The 20,172-nt window shown below is 38.8% G+C and overlaps 1 protein-coding gene across 1 annotated transcript; it reads left to right on the top strand.

The window, feature by feature from the left end:
* The first annotated feature begins 611 nt into the window (after positions 1-611).
* Positions 612-19,132, top strand: gpr39 (G protein-coupled receptor 39). The gene is made up of 2 exons (XM_074694121.1): positions 612-1,550; positions 18,544-19,132. The coding sequence occupies exons 1-2, from the start codon at positions 773-775 to the stop codon at positions 19,035-19,037; spliced, it is 1,272 nt and encodes a 423-aa protein (XP_074550222.1). The 5' UTR covers positions 612-772; the 3' UTR covers positions 19,038-19,132.
* The last annotated feature ends 1,040 nt before the right edge of the window (positions 19,133-20,172 follow it).

The raw sequence follows: 20,172 nt of genomic DNA, 5'->3' as shown, positions 1-20,172 counted from the left end.
ACCTTTTCAAACTTTTCCAATTTTGACTTCCCTACCTCACTGAACATTTATTCAGTCTTATTTCCACAGAGCATATTCTCAACTTTCTGAGCAAACTTTTAGATTTGAAGCCAATTTCATTTTTTTCCCCCAGTTTATCCCACGTTGTTATCTGAGCAGCCGCACCTCTCTGAATGTATTTAGTTAGATTTCGAATCTCAACTGTGACTTTGCTTTAAACAAAGTGTTTGTTTTACAAAGAGGCCCATTAGAGCTGGTGATAAAACATGAAGCCACAACACTCATGCTGCTTGTTTGCTGTGATTAATGTTTAACTGCCCGCTGAAGTGGGAGGAGGAAATCTGCGTGTGTGTCTGTATGTTAACACTATGCTCACACTGAAGTGAAACCACTCCTGACCTAGACCTGCGAGGACTATCTGGGATCTCGAATGATCTTTAAGAATGGACCAGACCTAGAGGAAGAAGCTGGACTTCAGTGAGGAAGAAACTGGACCTTAAAACAAGAAGAATCTACAGAAGAGTTGCTGATTTTTCTACTGTGTGGTGTCATGAGTTGAGACATCTCCTGTGATTTATTTTCTCATCTCATCAGACATTCTCATTGAGGAATCAAAGAGAGCCACAGACAGAGAGAAGTATTCATTGTGAGTTGTTATCTAGGAAAACGGCTCACCTCTGGATCCTGGCTCTAATCAGGAACTCGCCCTGCAGGACTGATAAGCTCAAAGAAAAAATCAATCCCTGAAATCTGAGTTCACCTCTCTGCAACGATGAGCGAGGAAATGGAGATAGCAGATGAAAAGGACTGGCACAAGCTTGAACCCAACTACCCGGTCAAGATCTTCCTCACAGTCCTGTACAGCCTCATTCTGGTGACAGGAATTGTGGGTAATTCAGTCACAATCAGGGTGACACAAGTACTGAAGCGTAATGGTTACCTACAGAAGAATGTGACAGACCACATGGTTAGCTTAGCATGTTCAGACTTGTTGGTGCTCCTCATTGGCATGCCTGTGGAGCTCTACAGCGCCACCTGGTTTCCATTCACATCAGCTTCAGGTAATGTGTCCTGTAAGATCTACAACTTTTTGTTTGAGGCTTGCAGCTATGCCACCATCCTCAATGTGGCCACGCTAAGCTTTGAGCGCTACACTGCCATCTGCCACCCATTTCGCTTCAAAGCTTTAGGAGGAAAACGAACCACTGGACTCATCACCTTCGCCTGGCTGGCGTCTGTGCTCGTCGCCCTGCCTTTGCTGATTGCCACAGGAACTGAGGGACACATCCCATACCGGGCAGATAGACCTGTCCAGAATCTGACCTTCTGTACCAACCTGAGGGAGCACTGGGTGATGTACAGGACTAGCATTTTTGTGGCATTCATCATCTACATTATAGTGCTGATCTGTGTGGCAGTCATGTGCCGGGCCATGATCGTGGTCCTTCGGAGACCTTTGGGGCACACAGATGACCGTGGAACTCAGAAGACATCCATACATGAAAGTCAGAAAGCAAAGACCGCCAGAAAGCAGACCATCATCTTTCTGGGTAAGTTGTCCTGTTGATATTGTTTTGGCTTGCATGTGAACGAAATGACTCTGATATTTGTTGCAAATCTACACACAGGGAATTCATGGATGTCCCAAGAGTAAATTCAACAGCAGAATTAATTTCTTGGCTGGGTTGATAACATTTCCACCAGGTCTTCGAGTCCTTTTTCCTGGCTAATGATCGTCTTTCAAGTTGATAGATCCCAAAGAAATGTCCCCAGTCCTCAATGGTCCCAGTAGGCAGTCAGACAGAATAGTAGCCTCCAATAGACCTAAAAGACTTGTTCAAGGATTGATAACAGAACTTCCAATATCTCAGAAGAGACACCTTCTTAGATTTCTGAATAGTGTTTACAGATTCGTTGATTAGGTGTCATCATGCGTGTGTCTGTGTGATCTTGGTGTCAGACAGCCTCTCCATCTGTTTACAGCATCTGGAGTCTGAGCCACAAGTGGAGATAAGAGACAGAAGTTCAGACTGTTTCCCATATTGTGACTCTTCAAATGATTGATTACCTCTGTGGATGCTCACACACTGCTTTGTTTAGGTTGTGTTAGTGAACTGAGAGACAGACCACATTATGAAAGTCGCTGTCGCTTTGGAGACAAATTCAGTCTTTCGATGGTTTTTTAGTTTAGCTCAGTTGGTAAAGCAGATGCCCTGAGTGCAGAGGCTACAGTGAAACCAAATCAAACAATGCTGCTTTGATCTCCTTCCAATGATATCTCTAATATTACAGGGCGATACCCGCTCTGATGAATTCAAATAACAGAATATGCAGAGTGTGAACATCCTCAAACAGTCCTGCTTCAGTGGACATCAGACAGCAGCGGAAACTCAAAGTGAGGGATGTTATCAGATACTGATGAGTACCACGGCTGAGAAGCTAAACTGAAATGAGACACAGACACAAACTCCCAAAATCCCTCAGCTAAAAAGCACATGAATAGACACAATAGAAGTCTATACCACAGGGGCTAAACTGTTTGTAATAATAATCCAATAATAATCCATTCCAACCCACAGTCAGCAGTTATTCTGCAGTGGTCTGTTCAAACTTGAGAGTCTATCAAAAAATGAAGAGTGAGGTTACGTTAGCTCTGCTTGGTAGATAACTGGCAGGATATAGCTTACCAGGATTCACTAATATTATACATTACATGTCTTAGAGCACTGGGCTGCCAGCTGTGCCAACTTTAAATAGCTACTAAACTACATACAAACTGACGGTGTTTACTTGTTGCCAGATCAGCCTACAGATACACCAGAGTACCGGGCTGATAATGTTGCTAACATATAACTGGCTGCTACAACGCTTGCTTGATGTCACGTTTCAAACCGTAGCACTACGTAACTGTACTGATAAGTCCCTTACCCTGGCGCGTTGTATCTAGTAAAAAATTGTCAATTTGTTTTGATCCGATCTCCCTTCTTTTCCAAAACAAACACACACCTCACCAAAAGTAATTTATGTCAGTGTTTGGAGACTCCGTGCCACAAGATGGTGAGGGAGTGCAATTAAAACAGATCCTCCTCATTGCATCTTTAATTAAAAAGATCAGGTCTGAAGTTAGATTCTTTTATTTTAATGAAAACTTAACTTTTTGCTACATTTTTCATGGTAAGAGACCTGAAAACACTCTTTTTCAAAAGGGAAGCAATCCCTGGATAATTCTCTGGTTAGATCTTTGTCATGAAACTTCTGGGCCATGCTATCAGCAAACCTCCCGCTCTTTGTTTGTCACCTGTGATGTCATGTTGAATCAGGATGATACTGAGCTTACAAAAAATACAAATACACCTACGGAGGTGTGACTCATCCTGTGAGAATTCATTAGAACACCTACAGTTCAGCCTCACTTTCTCAACCTGCCAACTTTATTTCCTGCTGATGGAGCTAGTGAGTGAAAAACACAGGGTTTTTCTTTTCTTGTGTTTTTGTTTGATATATTTTTTCAGGGAGTATGTGCGAGGACCCTGAACACTAAGTGGAACACTTATAAAAGTCCAACAACATTTTAAATCCTTTTTTTGTGGCTTCAAAAAGCATCCAGGTTGGTCCTTTCAATTTCAGGTGTTTTAACACTAAAAGGTGTTTTTAAACTGGAGAAAATTTACAGCATGCTTTCCTCACAGTGTGGAGGGTTTAGCACTGAGACCATAACTAAACTTCAGTCCTCAGGAAAGACATGAATCAGCCTTACTGCGAGTCACCAAGACATTTAATCAGACTCAGCCCCTTGTAGGAGGAAAGTCAGGATGGATACAAGCTGACTTCTCCAAACTCCTCTACCATTTATCGTTGAATGTTTGAACTTATCTGATTTAACACAAAAGGTTGTTTCTACTTGATATAATAAATTATTAACACTGGAATGATTCACTCCACAGCAGTTTTTAGATCCCTGTCTTACACTTACTCCAGTTTTATTTAAAATGATGGAAACTGCCTGTGGTTTGAAAGGATCTGAAGTTGTAGTTAGATTTAAGTTGCAGCAGATGATACTTAAAGTTAAAATGCAGCTCATTTAAAATATGTTAAAATCTCAATCCTGACAATCCTCTGTTTTATTTTTTAATCAGGTGGCTCATGTTGTCGCTCAGTGTGTGAGGATGTGTCCTTTACAGTGTTTTATCTCATTTTAAACTGTGTGGGAGACTCTTCCACACTCATTTTATTGCCCGTCGCGTGACAGACAGACCAGAATATTGATGTGTGAATGAATACCGATGAGTACAGACACAGAAGAGGTTGTGAGTTTCTCTTGATTTTGATAGAAGTCATGATGCTGTGATGTTTCATCTCTGATTTTAACCCTGATTTTTGTCTAACTCACTTGTTGTTCAGGTCTGGCTCAAATCTCAAGGGTTGTTGAAGCTGCTTTAACAAAGTGAATACATTTTCAAATGATACGTTAGAATAAGTGAGAAGTCAACAACAGCGTGTCTGCATGGTACAACTAAAAACCCTTTTCCCTGTTATTTTCTAAAAGGTCTGATTTTTATTTTAGTTCTGTGGCACAAATCTCTGTTTTCATGCCCTTACTGTCGGGAACTTTAAACTCAATTTCTTGCATGAATGGTGGTATAAACAAGTTTATTTCTACTTTTATTATTATCTAAACTACTTCTAAATTCACAGCCAAGTCCTCATAAATAACTCAGGAAGCAGTCCCCCAATAACTGGACTTCTCTGACTTCATGATGGAATATTACATTAGTGAATCTAACCGTGGGGGTCATGACTCTGTCTGCTGGCGTCAACATTTCTTTTCCTCCTCAGCCTCTGCTGTCTCACTGCACTGTTAGATTTACAGAGTTTGAGTTTGATATGAATTAAATTGTAATTGAGTGTTAGTGTATTCAGTTTTGCGCTGATGCATGGTTAAAAACATCTCTCTTGTTCACACTGATGTTAGTTATTGTCTCTCAGGTGGCAGCTCTCCTGTCACCGCTCAACTTCTCTAAAAAACTTTTAATCCTGGTAGGGGTCTGCGACTTCAGAGAGTAATTAAAAGCAGAGAGCTTCCCTGGGAAGCCAGCCACACATCACGTCCAGGACTCAAGGTTAATTACTTTAGATTTTATTTTTTAAAAGTCACATTCAGGGATGAATATTTATTCTGTTTTCCGCCTTCAGCCTCTGGACCATGACCTTTCGCTTCCTGCAGACAGTGTGATGGAAACTCTGTGTGTGGCTGAATAGATGAAAGATGAAGGGGTGAATGGACTTTTGAGATAAATAAAAGAGCAGTACATATTAATGTTGTATTTGGATGATTTTCAGTCAGGATGTTGCAGAGATAATTATTTGTCCTTGTCTGTTTATCACTATGAGCAATAACACAGACCATCCATCCATCCATTCAATTTCTTCCTTTCATCCGGGGTCGGGGAGGCAGACGGCTGAACGATTCAACCCAGACATCCCTCTCCTCAGCAACTTTTTCCAGCTAATAAAACAAATGAAACAATACATAAAATGGTCTGCAGAGCTGGAAAAACGCCAGAGGTCTTGTAATAAAAGTCTCTCACTGTAAACAGTTTATTAGCATTGAGAGGGAATGGACTGGTTTTAGTCAGTGTCAATCTCTCAGCTCTGATGGGAAATGGAAAAGACTCAAAATAAACATTCAGGGTAATAATAAGCAAGATATTGCACCATGGAACATAGGCCTACAGTAGATGGGGGGAAAGAGTCTGTTAGATATGAAAATAATAACAGAAATTAAAACTATTTTAAACCCAGACCAGGATTATGCATACCGTCCCTACACTGTAAACCCGGATAAGTTGAGTTTACTGAAAAAATGCTTGTAAACCGGTTACCTTAAAAAACTGAGTAATGAAATAAGTTAATTCAACTCAACATCTTAAGTAGTTATGATTATTATGGAAAACCATTCTACTGAATGTCTTTAATCATAAACCTGATGCTTATTTGTTACAAATTAAGATATTAAGTGATGTTAAAAAAATGTTACATAACACTAAAACATAATAACCTTACTCAAAACCGAAAGATGTGATATCAATTATTTTGCCTTATGAATTAAATAAATGTAAAAATAAAAATTTGAAGCAGATCTGAACAACTAAATTAAATACCATTATAAAGTACAGCTGGGTCTCATACTTACAGCGTTCCCTCCTCACTCATGGTTACAAATTTCGTCGTAACAAAAATCAGCTTTAATTTCATAACTTTGGTAACTGTGAGTGAGGAGGGAAGGCAGTAGATATGAGACCCTGCTGCACATTTAAATATCGTTCTTCAGGGGGTACAGGTTGTCTGTGCACCACAGCACTGACTGGTGGTCTGTGCTCCATGGCACGGGCTTATGTACCTACTGACTGTTGCAGTGTGCACCCAACATTTGATATATCTGCAAATGAAATTTTGGCTGGATGGATCATGGACAGCTGATCGACGTCACAAGGGGCACAGACAGCTGTCCATGCTGTGACGCACAGACAAACAGTCGAAGTCATGTAGAGCACAGAGAACCTGTGCTACTGTTCCACACACAGAAGTACAGCAGGGTCTCGTATCAACTACGTCCTCTCCTCGCTCATGGTTCCAAAAACAGTCACAAACTGATGATTTTAAGTTGTGCTTACTTAAACAGTAACAAAACTTCAATCAACTCAGAAATCATGATTTTCAACACTGAAAACTCAGACATTTGATGAAAATAAACTTAATAACAAATTTTAAGTTTTCATAGCTTAATCCAATGAAGTATTTTTAACTTTGGGGTTTACAGTGTAAAATGACCAAGCAGTCATCTGCATTACCGAACAGTCCATCCTGTTTAGTAAACAAAGTTTTATCACGTTTCACACACAAATCTCAAAAGTGAGGTTTCATAACAATCTTCATATTAAAATTCAAACCAAATGTGGAATATTTATTATTGCCAACCTTGACCGTAGAGCCCTGCAACTTTAGAAAAGGTGCCAGAGGGGTGACTACATTTTCATATTTTGGAGTTTAGCAGCTCGGCTGTTTTAACAAGCTGTGGGAGAGATTGTGTTGACAATGCACAATTCAGTTCTCACCAAGTGCAAATAAAGTTTGAGATGTACTGGTCAACCAGGAAGTACTTATTGTCATAAAAACATTGGTGCTCACATCAGTGATTCTTCCCTTATTCCAAAAGTAGTTCCTAGCAGAGGACAAACAGATGATAATTTGAACACCAGTCATTACAATCAAAGGTGTTTTTATTGATACAGCCCCACAGAGAGGAAACAGTGTGGGGTATTTCTTCAGGAAGATTCATAAATCTCCTTGCCTCCCTTTGTCTCTTCTGTCCCCATCATCCACTCTCCTCTGTCAGGCAGAACGAGGCCATAGCTCACGAACTGCAGCGACAGCCCAATCACCTCCCATGAACCCTTTCCCTCTGATCGATGGGGCTTATTTATTGTGTTGAATTCAGATCCTGACTCCCTTCAGCCTGTTTATGCTGCCCTGGTGGCTTCCTTCACTCCCTCGTACTATCAGATATAAAATAAACCTGTGGGAGGATTTGTTGAGCCTCTTTGGGCAGGTCGATGAATGTGCCACACCGTCTCTCCTCTGCTCTGACTGACAGCTGCAGACTTTAGTAATAAGCTCCTGAGCCCTGTGCCCCCCTGAGCGGCTAACATCGCTAAAGGCACTGTTCCTGGGAGTGACAGGCAGCACTCAGAGAGCCGCCTGGGAGACGATCCTGCAGATGGCTGAGGGGGCGACTGTGTGGCTCCTCGGTGTGTCGGTGCTCAGAGGGGAAATCACAGATTATATACAGCGTGGGTGTGTTTACTTATCTGTTTTACAACACCACAGTCTGCAGCATGCCAGCATTCGACACAGACTCCTGGGAGTGAGTGGTGTTTGGATGATGGGAGGTGATCTGCACCACATCTTATTCTGATACTGTCCTGCAGCTTGTTTTCCTACTTTTTGGAACATGAAATGTGGGGATTTGTAAAGCTATTACTGCTTTTTTAAAACCACAAAATCAACAAAAATGTAGATTTTAGAGAAATATGTGAGGAACTTTTTCTAGTAGACTACACTGTCTATCAGTGTCAGCTGTATTGTTGATTTCTGCCTCTCTAACTCCAGTCACCTTTCACAGGCTAAAATCTGATCTTGTATAAGATCAGAAAAACTCAACAAAAGCAACACAAACCAAGGTGAAAATAAAAGATACCAATTGAAATCTGATTGGGAACTATACTGATTAAAGAAAATGTTTCAAGTCTTCAGTTCCAAGCCAGATCTGAACACTGCACAGCCCCTCTCTTCCATCACAGTCCTCCTTAAGTTGCAAAATCGCTTCCTCTTCTAATGAGCGACCTTTTGTTGTGTTGGTTGTTGCTGAGAGTGAGGCTGCAGGCGCCACACAGAGCAGGTGGAGTTGGAGGAGTTTTTTAATGTCCTGTGGGATGCAGCGCTTCAAGGAGCTTCAACTCAATCAAAACAAACCAGCATGTTTTATCACATTCAGTCTGAAAAGTCATTAAAAAGCAAGAGATGAAAACAGGGAGGTGCCCTGCAGTAATGTTGATGAATCACAGAAACACATCATTCCTGCTAAAAGACATTTGTTTGAATGTTTGTGTGTGTGTCGCTGCTATTTCTGCATAATGAATTAGTCTGTTCCATTATGCCTAACACTTTTTACATGATTTTGCTTTTTACAAGTTGAATGTAAAAGTACAAAAACACCTTTAATGACTTGTGTTCTGCAAAATATTAGATAAATAATATGATTGAACAGGATTTTATGAGTGTTTACTCAGTGATGAACACAGAAAGATAAAAAGTGCTGGAAAGTATTGGACTGGTATTGACCTGGTGGCGGGATCATAGCAGTGATTTGTGAAGCAAATGTAAGAATCTGCCTTTTCTTTCCAATGAGACTGCACTAGAACGATAAGGAGAAAAACAGTCGCGCCTTCATTCAATCAGAGTTTAACCAACATGTGTCTCCATTTGGAATCCTTTCCATCATCAATCAGACATTGATTCGGCTTCTGTGAACTGGCTGAATAAAGAAATGTGATGTAACGAGGACACTTCATAATGCCACAATTCAATTTATTTGAAGAATAAAGTATTAATTTAGTGAAGAGTTGTTCACAACTGAAGTACTCTGTGCTGGTCATTCTCCTAAGTTTGCTCTCAAGAAATTCAATTATTGCTTTGCTTTTATGTAATTATATTCATCTGATCAGAACCAGAATTAAGTTTTTTTGCCAAGTACATTTGCGAAAACAAGGAATTTGACTTGGTGTGTTGGTGCAAAAATAATACAGAATTACTGGCTGCACACTCTGTCAAGTAGAATATAGAAAAATTTGATACAGAAAATATACAAATATACAAAAAATATAGAAAAATAAAATAAAAAATAAAGAATTTTTATAGAAAATGAAATAATAATAATAATAATAATAATAATAATAATAATAATAATAATAATAATTATTATTATTATTATTATTATTATTATTGTTACACATTTTTTTTCTGTTTTTAAAGTGAGAAAATCTGTTTAAATTGGAGCTGACATGTTACCAATGTATTTTGATGCCACCATTTTTAATGCATGATTGGTCTCTATGCAAATATTTCAACCTCTGGCTGATATCCGGGTTCATTTATGGCACTGAATTTATAACCAATGGTGTAAAGTCTTGGCAAACACTGTAAAGGTATGACCTTTGGATAAGTTCAGTACATGTAGGAGCAGAAGCCCAAAGTGCAAGTTTGTTACCTTGACCATATAATTTACAACATCAGTGATAAGTACACTTTCATCCAACATCGATGTATTAGACCTTAACAATCTTTTTAAAATCAGCAGCAGTATCATGATCTTTTATCTTCTTTACACGTCATTATTATTGCATCACTTTGTTTAGCATTAACTCTAATGCCGGAGGCAGCACCGTGTTTAAGTTTTATTCACAGCAGATGTTGTCGACAAACTCTGCAAGCTGGAAATGTAACCTTATCACCCGCAAACAAAAGAAGATTAATTATTATGGGATTATAAAGCCAACACCAACAGATGTTAACAAGCATTCGGCTGCCTCAGTAACTAAAACATGACAAATATCTTTGCTTTTTATAACCATTAATGATGCAGAAGAGTCGTCATACTCTCACAGAGTGAAAGTCAAACTATAACAAAACCAATTAAAACTCTGGTTTTTAACACCCCTCCAGCACAGATTATAATACCTTTATATGGCTGACTAAAGATCAAACTTTTACACCTTTAACTGCACCATATGTTGGATTGACTTATGCTAGAAATAAATTTGTTTGCTCCCTAGTTTTTGACCAAAAGACGCCACTATCAAAGGTTCCACACAGCTCTACGAGTACAGAAGAATAAAATTACAACATGCTTGGTCTTTTTTGTGAGGGTGAGGTCACCGTAAGTTTAACGATCCAAGGATTTAAATGAACAGAGCTTTTACTGGTGCACTGCTGAACTCTGTGTCTTTGCATCTATTGGGAAGCAGTTATTATGTGTTTTTAAATGAGCCCACTTGACGCCTTAATTTCTGCAGCCTCTGGTTCATGGTTAAGACCATAAATTTGTTTCTTTGAACTGAGTGAGATTAAAAAAAAAACATTCAAGAGCGTGGAGAGACTTTAAGAGAATGGGAATTTATTTAACACAAAAAGGATGAGAAAGTGCAACACTGGTGACAATTGGACTCCTTAATGTACTCAAAGAGCTGGTGAGGTGGAGAGCAGGATTGGATGCAAGGATCTGGTGCTAGTAGTCAGGGAAAGATGCAAGGTGTGGTAAGAACCTAAATAACATTTTGATTCATTGTACAAGCAGGATATATGGCCAGTAAATGCTCACAATTAGTTGATCACAAGAGCAGGAGGATACAGAGGGGCAAAAAGAGAGGAGGAAGGAGGTAGCACCATTGCTAAATGACTATTAGATGGACTCCTGCATTGACAAAGAACATTCTTTATCAAGTGTTTCATTTTTTTTCATACATGTCTGCATTAAAGTAAAAGATCTGCAAAACTTATTGCATCACCCCTCAATCAATGCATGCTTACTGATGTAACCCAGACAAATATGTCAATAAATATAATAGTTCACAAGTTCATAAAAGATGTTACAATTCAAACGAATTAATAAGTTAAAACTTGTATAAACATGGTTAAAATTGTATTTTATGTATGTGTTTAAAAGGTTTAAAAGCTATTATAAGTACCCGAGTATCAGTTAAAAACGAGTGAAATACAAAATGTTTTCATGTATTTTATTTTATTTATTTATTTATTTATTTATTTTTTTTGTAAAAGAGCTAACAGGAAGTGTTGTGTGCACAACCCTTGCCAGTCAGTTTTGTATTAGCTTTACTAAGTCAAACCGGAAGTGGGATGCGCTAGCTTGATCTCGAGAGACGCAAGTTGAATCCGCCATGTGGCTGCTGTTTTTGAGTGATGGACTGTTAACTCAATGGTTGTCAATGAACACTCGTCTATTGCTTTTGGATTACCTAAGGACAATTTCTGCCTGAAATTGGCCCTGCGGTGGGTTGTTTTTCAGAACTTTGGAAGCAGTTTAGCACCATAGCATGTAGCATTCCCTCATCTAGCGGAAGTCACGCCGCCAGTGGACTGGTTTTGCTCACTCAGCTTTCTATGAAGACTTCTTTCTCATCATTCTGGACTGGATGTGAATATTGGTTGTTGTCGAGGTGCTAATAGACTGCTGGAAAATTGTCAGGTGTGGATTTTATCTTTTCTTTCCTGGACATCGCCTGCTAAAGTCTATTCCTGCATTCGCTTAAGAGGGAGGATCTAGCCGCTATCTTAGGACGGTTTGGGTTTCTCTTTACGTGAACTTGGACCAGAGACTGTGGCTGTGTCCGAAATTACTCCCTATTCACTATATAGTGCACTATATTGTGAATACACCATTTTGTAGTGCTGTCCGAAATCTGAGTGAGCATGGTCATTCACTATATAGTCCACTCAATGTATCCCACAATGCATTTTGAAAAGTAGTGTATAAGTGTATTATTATTTGAAAAGTAGTGTGTATTAGTAGTGCTCACTATATGAGCAATATATACCATCGTGCATTTCGGTTCAAACAGAAGAAATGGCTGATTACATGTTTAATGATTACTAATAGCATGAAAAAACATTTAAAACAGTCAGAATAACACTTAGCTCTCTGTTTAACTTTCGGACAAGCCCGTCTCACAACTTTGAGCTGAGAAACAACACGGACATTGGCCGTTAAACTGTTCCACGCGGGTGATGCATTCACTGGACCTTGTAATTCTTAAACACATCATAAGTTCCGCGCAAATATATAATATATAAATAAAAAATAACGTGTAATACATGTTTCTATCATATTTGGCTGTTGCATAAAATAAGCTAAATATAACATTAGGTATCACTAAAATAAATACTGTTTTGCAGTTTTTAAGAAAAGATATAACTGTAAATCCCCAGCCGTCCGTGTGCGACACGAGATTAGATACGTCACTGTCAGCGGCTTGCAAATGAGTGAGTAGTGTCCGAAATGTTGTTTTAATTCAGCTGATTGGGTGGACTATATAGTCAACTACATCTAATTCACTATAAAGGGAGTAGTGAGTAGGGAATGAGTGAGTGATGTCGGACACAACCTGTGAGTACCGACTGAGCTACAAGCTCAGGATTTTTTTTTTTCTTTTGCTTCCAGAGTGAAGCGGCCATTAAGTTTTGGGCCCGCTCCCAAGCATCGCTCAGGCATGCAACTATAGGGTTTTCTAAGCTTGATAAGCCGGCTGGTGTGAGTGTGTGTGTGAATGGTAAGAGGGCCCCTTACACTGGTTGTTATTTAAAGTTTAAGTACCTAGTATAGTGGGTAAAAGTGGGCTACACTGACCAAAGCTGAAAACACTGACCTAAGATAGTCTAAACTTTGGGATTGAATGTTTCTGGATTATACTTCAAGGAGAGAAGATTAACCCCTGAGACAAAAGATACAGCCTTATCTCTCAATTCATGACAGCAGGTGGAATTCATGAGGATTTATTTGTCTTATTTGCCTCCTTTTTAAATAAATAATCGTGATTTGACACTGTTGCTTACTTCTTTCCCATCTGCAGCCACCAGAACTGAGATCCGGATCACAAACACTCCAATTACAGCAAAGACACAATGAATTGTTCCTATAATCTAGTTTAATTGCCGTCTAATTAGCAGAGTGTTATATTTTCCTCATGGCAGGGAAGTAGTAGGTCTTTGTGTGTGCGTGAGCGTGTGTGTGTGCGTGCGTGTGTGTAAGTAAGAGAGAGCTTAGGGACATCACTGATGAGATCGTCAGCACAGATTGCAGTTCTAAGGCAGGCGCATTCAGCATGACGAGAGTTGAATTATTCCAATAATATAATTAATCAACACAAACACACACACACACTTTCTCAACTTCAGCTACATACACTCCTCTTCTTCAGAACTGTGCTGACTCAGTGGCAATTTTCCAGATGAGCAGTTGGGCTGTGATCAACGAGCTGACGTTTTGAGATCCGCAGATTTTTTTTTTCCAAAGTATCTTAAAGACAGATACCGTCATTTTAACACATTATTGCCTTCATCAGAGTGAGACCACCGATAATAAAGACCGTCCTGTAATAACACTCCTCAACAAGCTGCATCCGTCTGAGTGACACTTTAGTAGCTTCATGAATTGTTGAACTTAAGTCTTAAAACCCTCAAATGCATCATCCCTTCAACTTTCATTGGAACCAGACCAGTGGAGTGCAGGGTGCTGATAGTAGTTTTATTTATGATGGCAGAATAAAAGATGATTTTAGAGAGCTGGTGTTCAGAGCTCTCCAAATTGGGGTCAGGAGCAGTCTGACCAGCTATCAGCCATGTGCTAACTGGAGCGTACTTACAGGCATGTTGTTAATTGTTCAAATTACAGTGAGAATAATTAGTCAGTGCAGCAATCAGTCACTTAATAGGAAATCAATCTGAAACATATTTGAGTAGTAATTATTCAAATCCCCCTTCATTTAAGAATACAAACAAAAAAAAATTCCCAAGTTCAAGAATTTACAGCAGAAGTTTTCTTTTTCTCAACTTTCAGTCCTGAATGATTTTTGTTTTGTATTGCTGCTTAAAATAAAAACTTTTTTTCGTGGGCTCTGAATGGTTGTAGTTTTTGGTGCAGTTCTCCAGTGAGCTGGACTTAAACCAGACACTTGCTGGATTTATCCTAATCAGTGACTGTAATTGAGACTTTAAATGAAGGATGTGTTTTCTTTCTGATTTGGAAGTAATGTTAAGACATCCATGTTTTTTTTTTGTTTTTTTTTTAAACATGAAAGCAGGAAGTGGATTCAGCAGTGGAAGAAACAGTTTCCCTTGTAGCAAATCTTTCAGGGTTACAGCATTTTTCGCATCTGAAAATGTCACAGATTTAAAAATAACAAACTTCAGCTTTAACACTGGAAACTTGACCTTTTAATGACAGCACCTCCTCACATGTTAATCCATGTGTTGGTTTAAAATGTCAGAAAACACACCATCCACCCACATCACACTAAGGGTGTACAGTCTGTCATGCTCTAAGTGAAGCGCTCTATAATTAAAGCTTACTTTTTTAAGCAACCTGACATTTTATCGAAGCTGGAACACAACGTCATGATGTGACGTCCAACACAGAATTGAATGTTTCCTCTTCAGTTTTTTTGTCTTTTAACCAAACAAAGTTGGACTTATTGATGGCCGTTCAGAGTCTCTGAAGATGTTGAGTAGAGAAAACAATTACACATTTTATCAAATGGAAGCATTCACTTTGAGTGGACTGTAGCTGCTAATGACAGAAATGTGAGTTCTGCTTGGTTTCATGATCCAGTTCACAAAGCATGGTGCACTGATATTATTCAGTAGGGATGAACAATTAATCGAATTGAAACCAGCATCACAATTTTCAAAGTCCAAAGGCTGGAATTAAGAAAAAAAAGAAAGTTTAATGTACACAGACCTGGAAGGGATATAGTAACTTGTTGCTCTGAACCAGCAAAAGTCAATATGCAGGTTTTTCTGGCAAAAACTCTGAGCTTCTGGGATCCATAGAGTAGGGTGATTTTGGCAAGCAAAACAATATCCCTTGTTCTCTTTATTCTGTATAGTTTGTTACTCTTACTGACAACTATAGGTCAGAAAATTTTCAGTGTTCCTTTTTCTGTTTCAATTAAAAAGTGCAGGAAAGAATTGTTTATATGTTGACAGTATCCTTTGTTGTTTTGTCATATCATATGATGATTTATTGCTTGTGTTCAGTAATAAATGCAGAAGACACCCCCCACACACACAAAAAAATAAAATAAATAAAAAATAAAATAATAATATAATAAAATAAGTAAAATAAATAAATACAAATTTTGAATAAAATAAAATAAAATAAAATAAAATACAGAAATAAAAAAATCGATTGAGCCAAAAAAAAATCTCAATTAGATTATTTTCCAAATTTTTCAGCCCTATTATTCAGGTGAAAGACAGTTTGGATCTAGCTGTGGAGATGAGCCGTTAGTATCTCCAGAGCTGAGCTGTGTACATTCTAACACAGCTCAGGTCTGTCCACATAGGCGCTTTAACAGGGTAGAACAAATTGTGCCACAGGTGAGCCCCAGACTGACTCAACCTCTGGTTGTTATTATAATCAACACTTTGATTTATTTTAAGTTTGGCAGTGCTAAGCTGTTAGCATCACCATTAGCAAACCATTTATTCATTTAATGCTACAAGATTGATTTGCATACAAAGGGACTAAATTCTGCCCCCAGTTGATGCATGATGGTTTATTTAAATACATGCTAATAACACTGAAACACATTCACTCTGCAGCAGAGTTTGGGCTACATTTATAGTGAATTCAACAATACCTTTTTTGTCTCAATTACACAGATTTAGAAGTTGCAAAGCTTCTCAAAAGGCCTGGAGAGTCACTTATTTACCACCGTAGCTTTAATTATACTTTAAACCTCAAGGGGTCAATGAATAAAAGAAGTTGCTTTTTATCTGCTTCAAACACAGACAGCTTTTGTCCCTTCAAATGTCTCTGGTTTTCATTTCTCACTCGTCTCTCCTCACCTTTTATGGAGGTCATCAGTATTCCTGCCCTGTTCTCTTTTGTATTTTAGTCTCCACTCCTGCTTATGACTTTGTTTCTTTGTTCTTTCCTCTCTATCTCTGCGTTGTCCAAATAAACTTTAGAATGACTCAGTCTTTTACCATACTGCCTATTTGTTTCAGAACCATTTTGGCTTTTGTTTCATTACGTTTTTATGTATAACAAAATACACGCAAGTATTCTTTTTGTTGTTGTGCTTTTCTATTTCCTAGTTCAGTGTTGTTTGAGGAACATGTTTTGAGATGACACACTGTCTGTGTCCTGGGTGTGGTACAGTTTAAAACATCTGTTCCATAATTGACTGATTTTAACTCTTAAGTCTTCCCATGCAAAATACCGCCTTAATTTCAACATTTAGCATCTTAATTTACCCAACATCATCACCAATGGGCTGAGGGTGTGTATATGGGATTGTCATTTTATGAACTTTTTGAAAGGGTTTTTGGAAATTTTTTCCAAAAATATAAAATAATTGGTAAAAAGTGAACCGTTTTATTGTAAGACCCCCAACAGCTGCCCTTTACCTCATCTCATCTTTCTCTTTCTTTGTCTCAGACCCTATTTATATCCACTGTTTTTCTCAAAGGCATGAAAAAGTCTTAATATAAAATTAATGTTTTAGCCAATCTGAGCTTGCTTTTTCCGCCTGTAAAAGTGATGGATATTTTCTGCACTGATGACAATTTCCTAGAAAACACACTTTGTTCCTTAATGACGGCAATATTTTGCCCAAAAGGCAATGCTCTGTGGAAAAGTTGTATCTACATCCTCAAAAGATCTGTTTGTTCCTTTTGAAACGCTTACTACATCATGCAGGTACAAATCAATAAAATAGACTTTTGGTTGCTAGAATCCCTGAATTTCCACAAAAAAAGTCCTCTGTGTTGTCAGTGGTTACTCTGGCCTGAGTAAATGTTTGAGGAAAACAAACTCAGACATGACCTACATCAGCGAGAGCCTGCTGACACTTAAGATTAGCACAGAGTGAGAATCACTGCCTCCAACAGGATCGAGGCACCTGAACACAAATCTTTAAGTTTACCTGTGTGCAGCGGGGCGAACCGTAAGGAGCTGAATCTTGTCATCATGAAAACATTTGAAGCAGGAGTTTGGTTCAAGACTTTACTTTTAATTTTCTCTTTCTTCAATCACTTGTGTTTGAATTATTTCCTCAGCAGCGTTAGATGGCGTGTTACACACAAATGTGTTAGCGTCTGTTTACCACAGCAGGAAATGATGTCTGGAGCTGAATCATTCTGTGGATGTTGAAAGGCTGTTTGGTCACAGTGTATTTCCATTAAAACCACAGCAGGAGAAATGTCTAAACACCAGATTAGAGAATAAGGATGTGTTAGTCTTTCTAAACAGAGAGCGCTCTCTCAGAGCTGACAGATGAGATAAATCAGCAGCTTGTTCAGCAGTCGGAGAATTCATCCGGTGCTACAGAGGATAATGTCCTGAGTTTCACCTCAGTGCTGAACAGTGTTGATGCACAGAAGTTTGGTTTTCTTCAGGGGGGTGATTTTATTAACAATGGGAAAATAGGGGAACCCAGAACAACAAGTTACTATTGGTAGAGGGAAGCCATGGAGGATGTCTCCAGGCACTCTTTCTAAAGTAAAGGATTAAACCATTAATGTGTGCAATAAAATGTTTTAGTAACAACATAAACAACATACATTTTTTAAATGGATGTCCTGATTTTAAATATTTTGCTAGGTTTCTTAACATTTAGTTTCATTCTAAATATTTAGCTAAAACTAAACATCTAGTTTTCATTCTAAATATTTAGTTAAGACTAAATATTTATCAAAGATTTCAAAATTATTGGAAAATTTTTTAAATATCTAGTCAAAATTTATAAATCTTTAGCAAAGATTTCTAAATCTTGAGCAAAGATTTCAAAATATTTGCTAAGATTTCTAAATATGAAGTCAAGATTTCTAAATCTTGAGGTACGACCTCTAAATATTTAGCTAACATTTAAATTCACACTCCCACCAGCCAGAAGTACCAAAATAAAAGTTTGAGGAAGCCAAGTGGATTTTGAGAAAGTCAAACACAGTCGGCTAAATCAGCCATTAGAAAATAAATGTACCAAATGCTGTGATGGCACTGTTGAACATCCTGTGGCCAAAACCGAAGTACAGCTTGACATTCTCAAAATCGCTTCCTCGAATTTTTATTTTGGTACTACCCAGCAGGCGGGAGTGTGAATTTGCATACTAGCTAAATATTTGGAAATCGTGCCTTATCTTATCCTTTGTTGTGTTTCTGATTTTCTCTCCCTGACTCCTCCTCAGGTCTCATCGTGGGATCTTCGATGCTCTGCTGGCTCCCCAACCAGATTCGTCGTCTTATGATGGCCGCCGTCCCCAAATCCGACTGGACTGCTTCCTACTTCCGGAGTTACATCACTCTCCATCCTGTGGCCGACACCTTCTTTTACCTTAGCTCTGTCCTCAACCCCTTCCTCTACAATCTCTCCTCCAGGCAGTTCAGGGAGGTTTTTGTGCAGGTGCTGCGATGCCGTCTCACTGTTGAACACGTTAACAAGCGCACGCTGCACAGCTCAAAAGCTGCTTCTGGACGCTCTCTCCAGCCCCTGCTTATAAAGTCATTTCGTCGCAGCAAGGTCAACCGGCCTACCATTGAAAAAACCCCTCCCACCTTCACAACCTTTCAGCAGCAAAGTGACTCAGGAGTGGTTTTAAACACAGAAACTTTGGAACTCACTGAGGAGTCTGATTCCACTCTCAAAACAAAGACAGATGTCGCATCAGAGACTGAAGTATAATGTGCTGTTTAATGCAAAAGTGAAGAGTAATACAATTCAATGATGCCTGCGATGTGATCCAAGATATGTGATTATTTTTTTACACAATACACCAAAAATAGGCAGATGCTTCTTTAGAAGACCATACTTTGACTTTGTAGTAACATTTTTGTCTTCATTCAGCTCTTCTTTAAAATAAATGAGGAAAATATCACAACCTTGAAAACTGTTGTATTTATCACGACTGCTTTGAAATATGAAAAGACCTCACCAGCTGTGCTGCTGGTGCCTGGATTGCAGGACAAGATTTTGCTCCACTTTCTTCAATAAGAGGTGCTTGGGGTTAGTAGCTCCTCAAGCTGCTCTCATATCTGCAACCTCTAACTCTCATTGTTTGCCCACTCCGGAGATAAAATGTGCCTGCCTTCTTTTTGAGGATTGATTCGATGTGACGTGGGTGATCTGGTTGTCTCTTGTGTCACTTTGACATTTGAACAATCCGAATCAAATATAAAACAGCGGGAAAATGAATAAATGTGAGGATTCTGTGCAGTCTTGTGAATGAAAAATCACAAACTCATGGTTTTGTTTTAGTATGTAATATTATGAAATGCACAAACCTCGATCAGTGATGTTACAAACACTTTAGTTACAGCATTAGTGGACTTTCACAACTTTTCCTTTTTACGTCACCAACTGACATAAACACTACATCAAAACAAAAAAACAAAAAGAAAGCACCGGAGAGTGGATTGACAAGTCTCTCAAGCGTATGTCAGAACTGTCCAGTTTGTCAACCTGTGAGTGAGAACAGGCTGGTTTTCTTTCTTTTCCGCACTTTCAGTCAACAGCACACAGCTCACACCGTCAATGATTACAGCAGAATTGGCGACCATTGCAAGTGACAGTTATTTGTTTTTGGAGACAGTTTCAAAATGATGATGAGGTTCAGTCTTTCCTGAAAAACATCTTCTCCGTCCTTGTGGCGTGAGTAAACAAAGACAGATGAGACTGAGCCACCTGCTACCCCAAAAAATAGCCAGAAGCTGTTTCATCCATGACACTGTCCTCCACATCACCTTTCTCAGCTGCTACTGAATCTCACAGCAGTCTTGTTTGAGATATGAGATGTGCGAAGCTTTCAGTCCTCTCTGGT

The sequence above is a fragment of the Halichoeres trimaculatus genome, unplaced genomic scaffold (genome assembly GCF_033239565.1).
Source record: "Halichoeres trimaculatus isolate MK-OKI-2021-1 unplaced genomic scaffold, fHalTri1.1 fHalTri1_scaffold_19, whole genome shotgun sequence".
Classification (NCBI taxonomy): domain Eukaryota; kingdom Metazoa; phylum Chordata; class Actinopteri; order Labriformes; family Labridae; genus Halichoeres; species Halichoeres trimaculatus.
Note: the sequence above shows the minus strand (reverse complement) of the source record. Positions and strands in the feature narration are given on the sequence as shown.

Excerpts from the sequence above, each read along its gene's own strand:
- gpr39 (XM_074694121.1), top strand. The coding sequence starts at position 773 with ATGAGCGAGGAAATGGAGATAGCAGATGAAAAGGACTGGCACAAGCTT. Across the intron at positions 1,551-18,543 it reads GCAGACCATCATCTTTCTGG|GTCTCATCGTGGGATCTTCG; the intron begins GTAAGTTGTCCT and ends ACTCCTCCTCAG.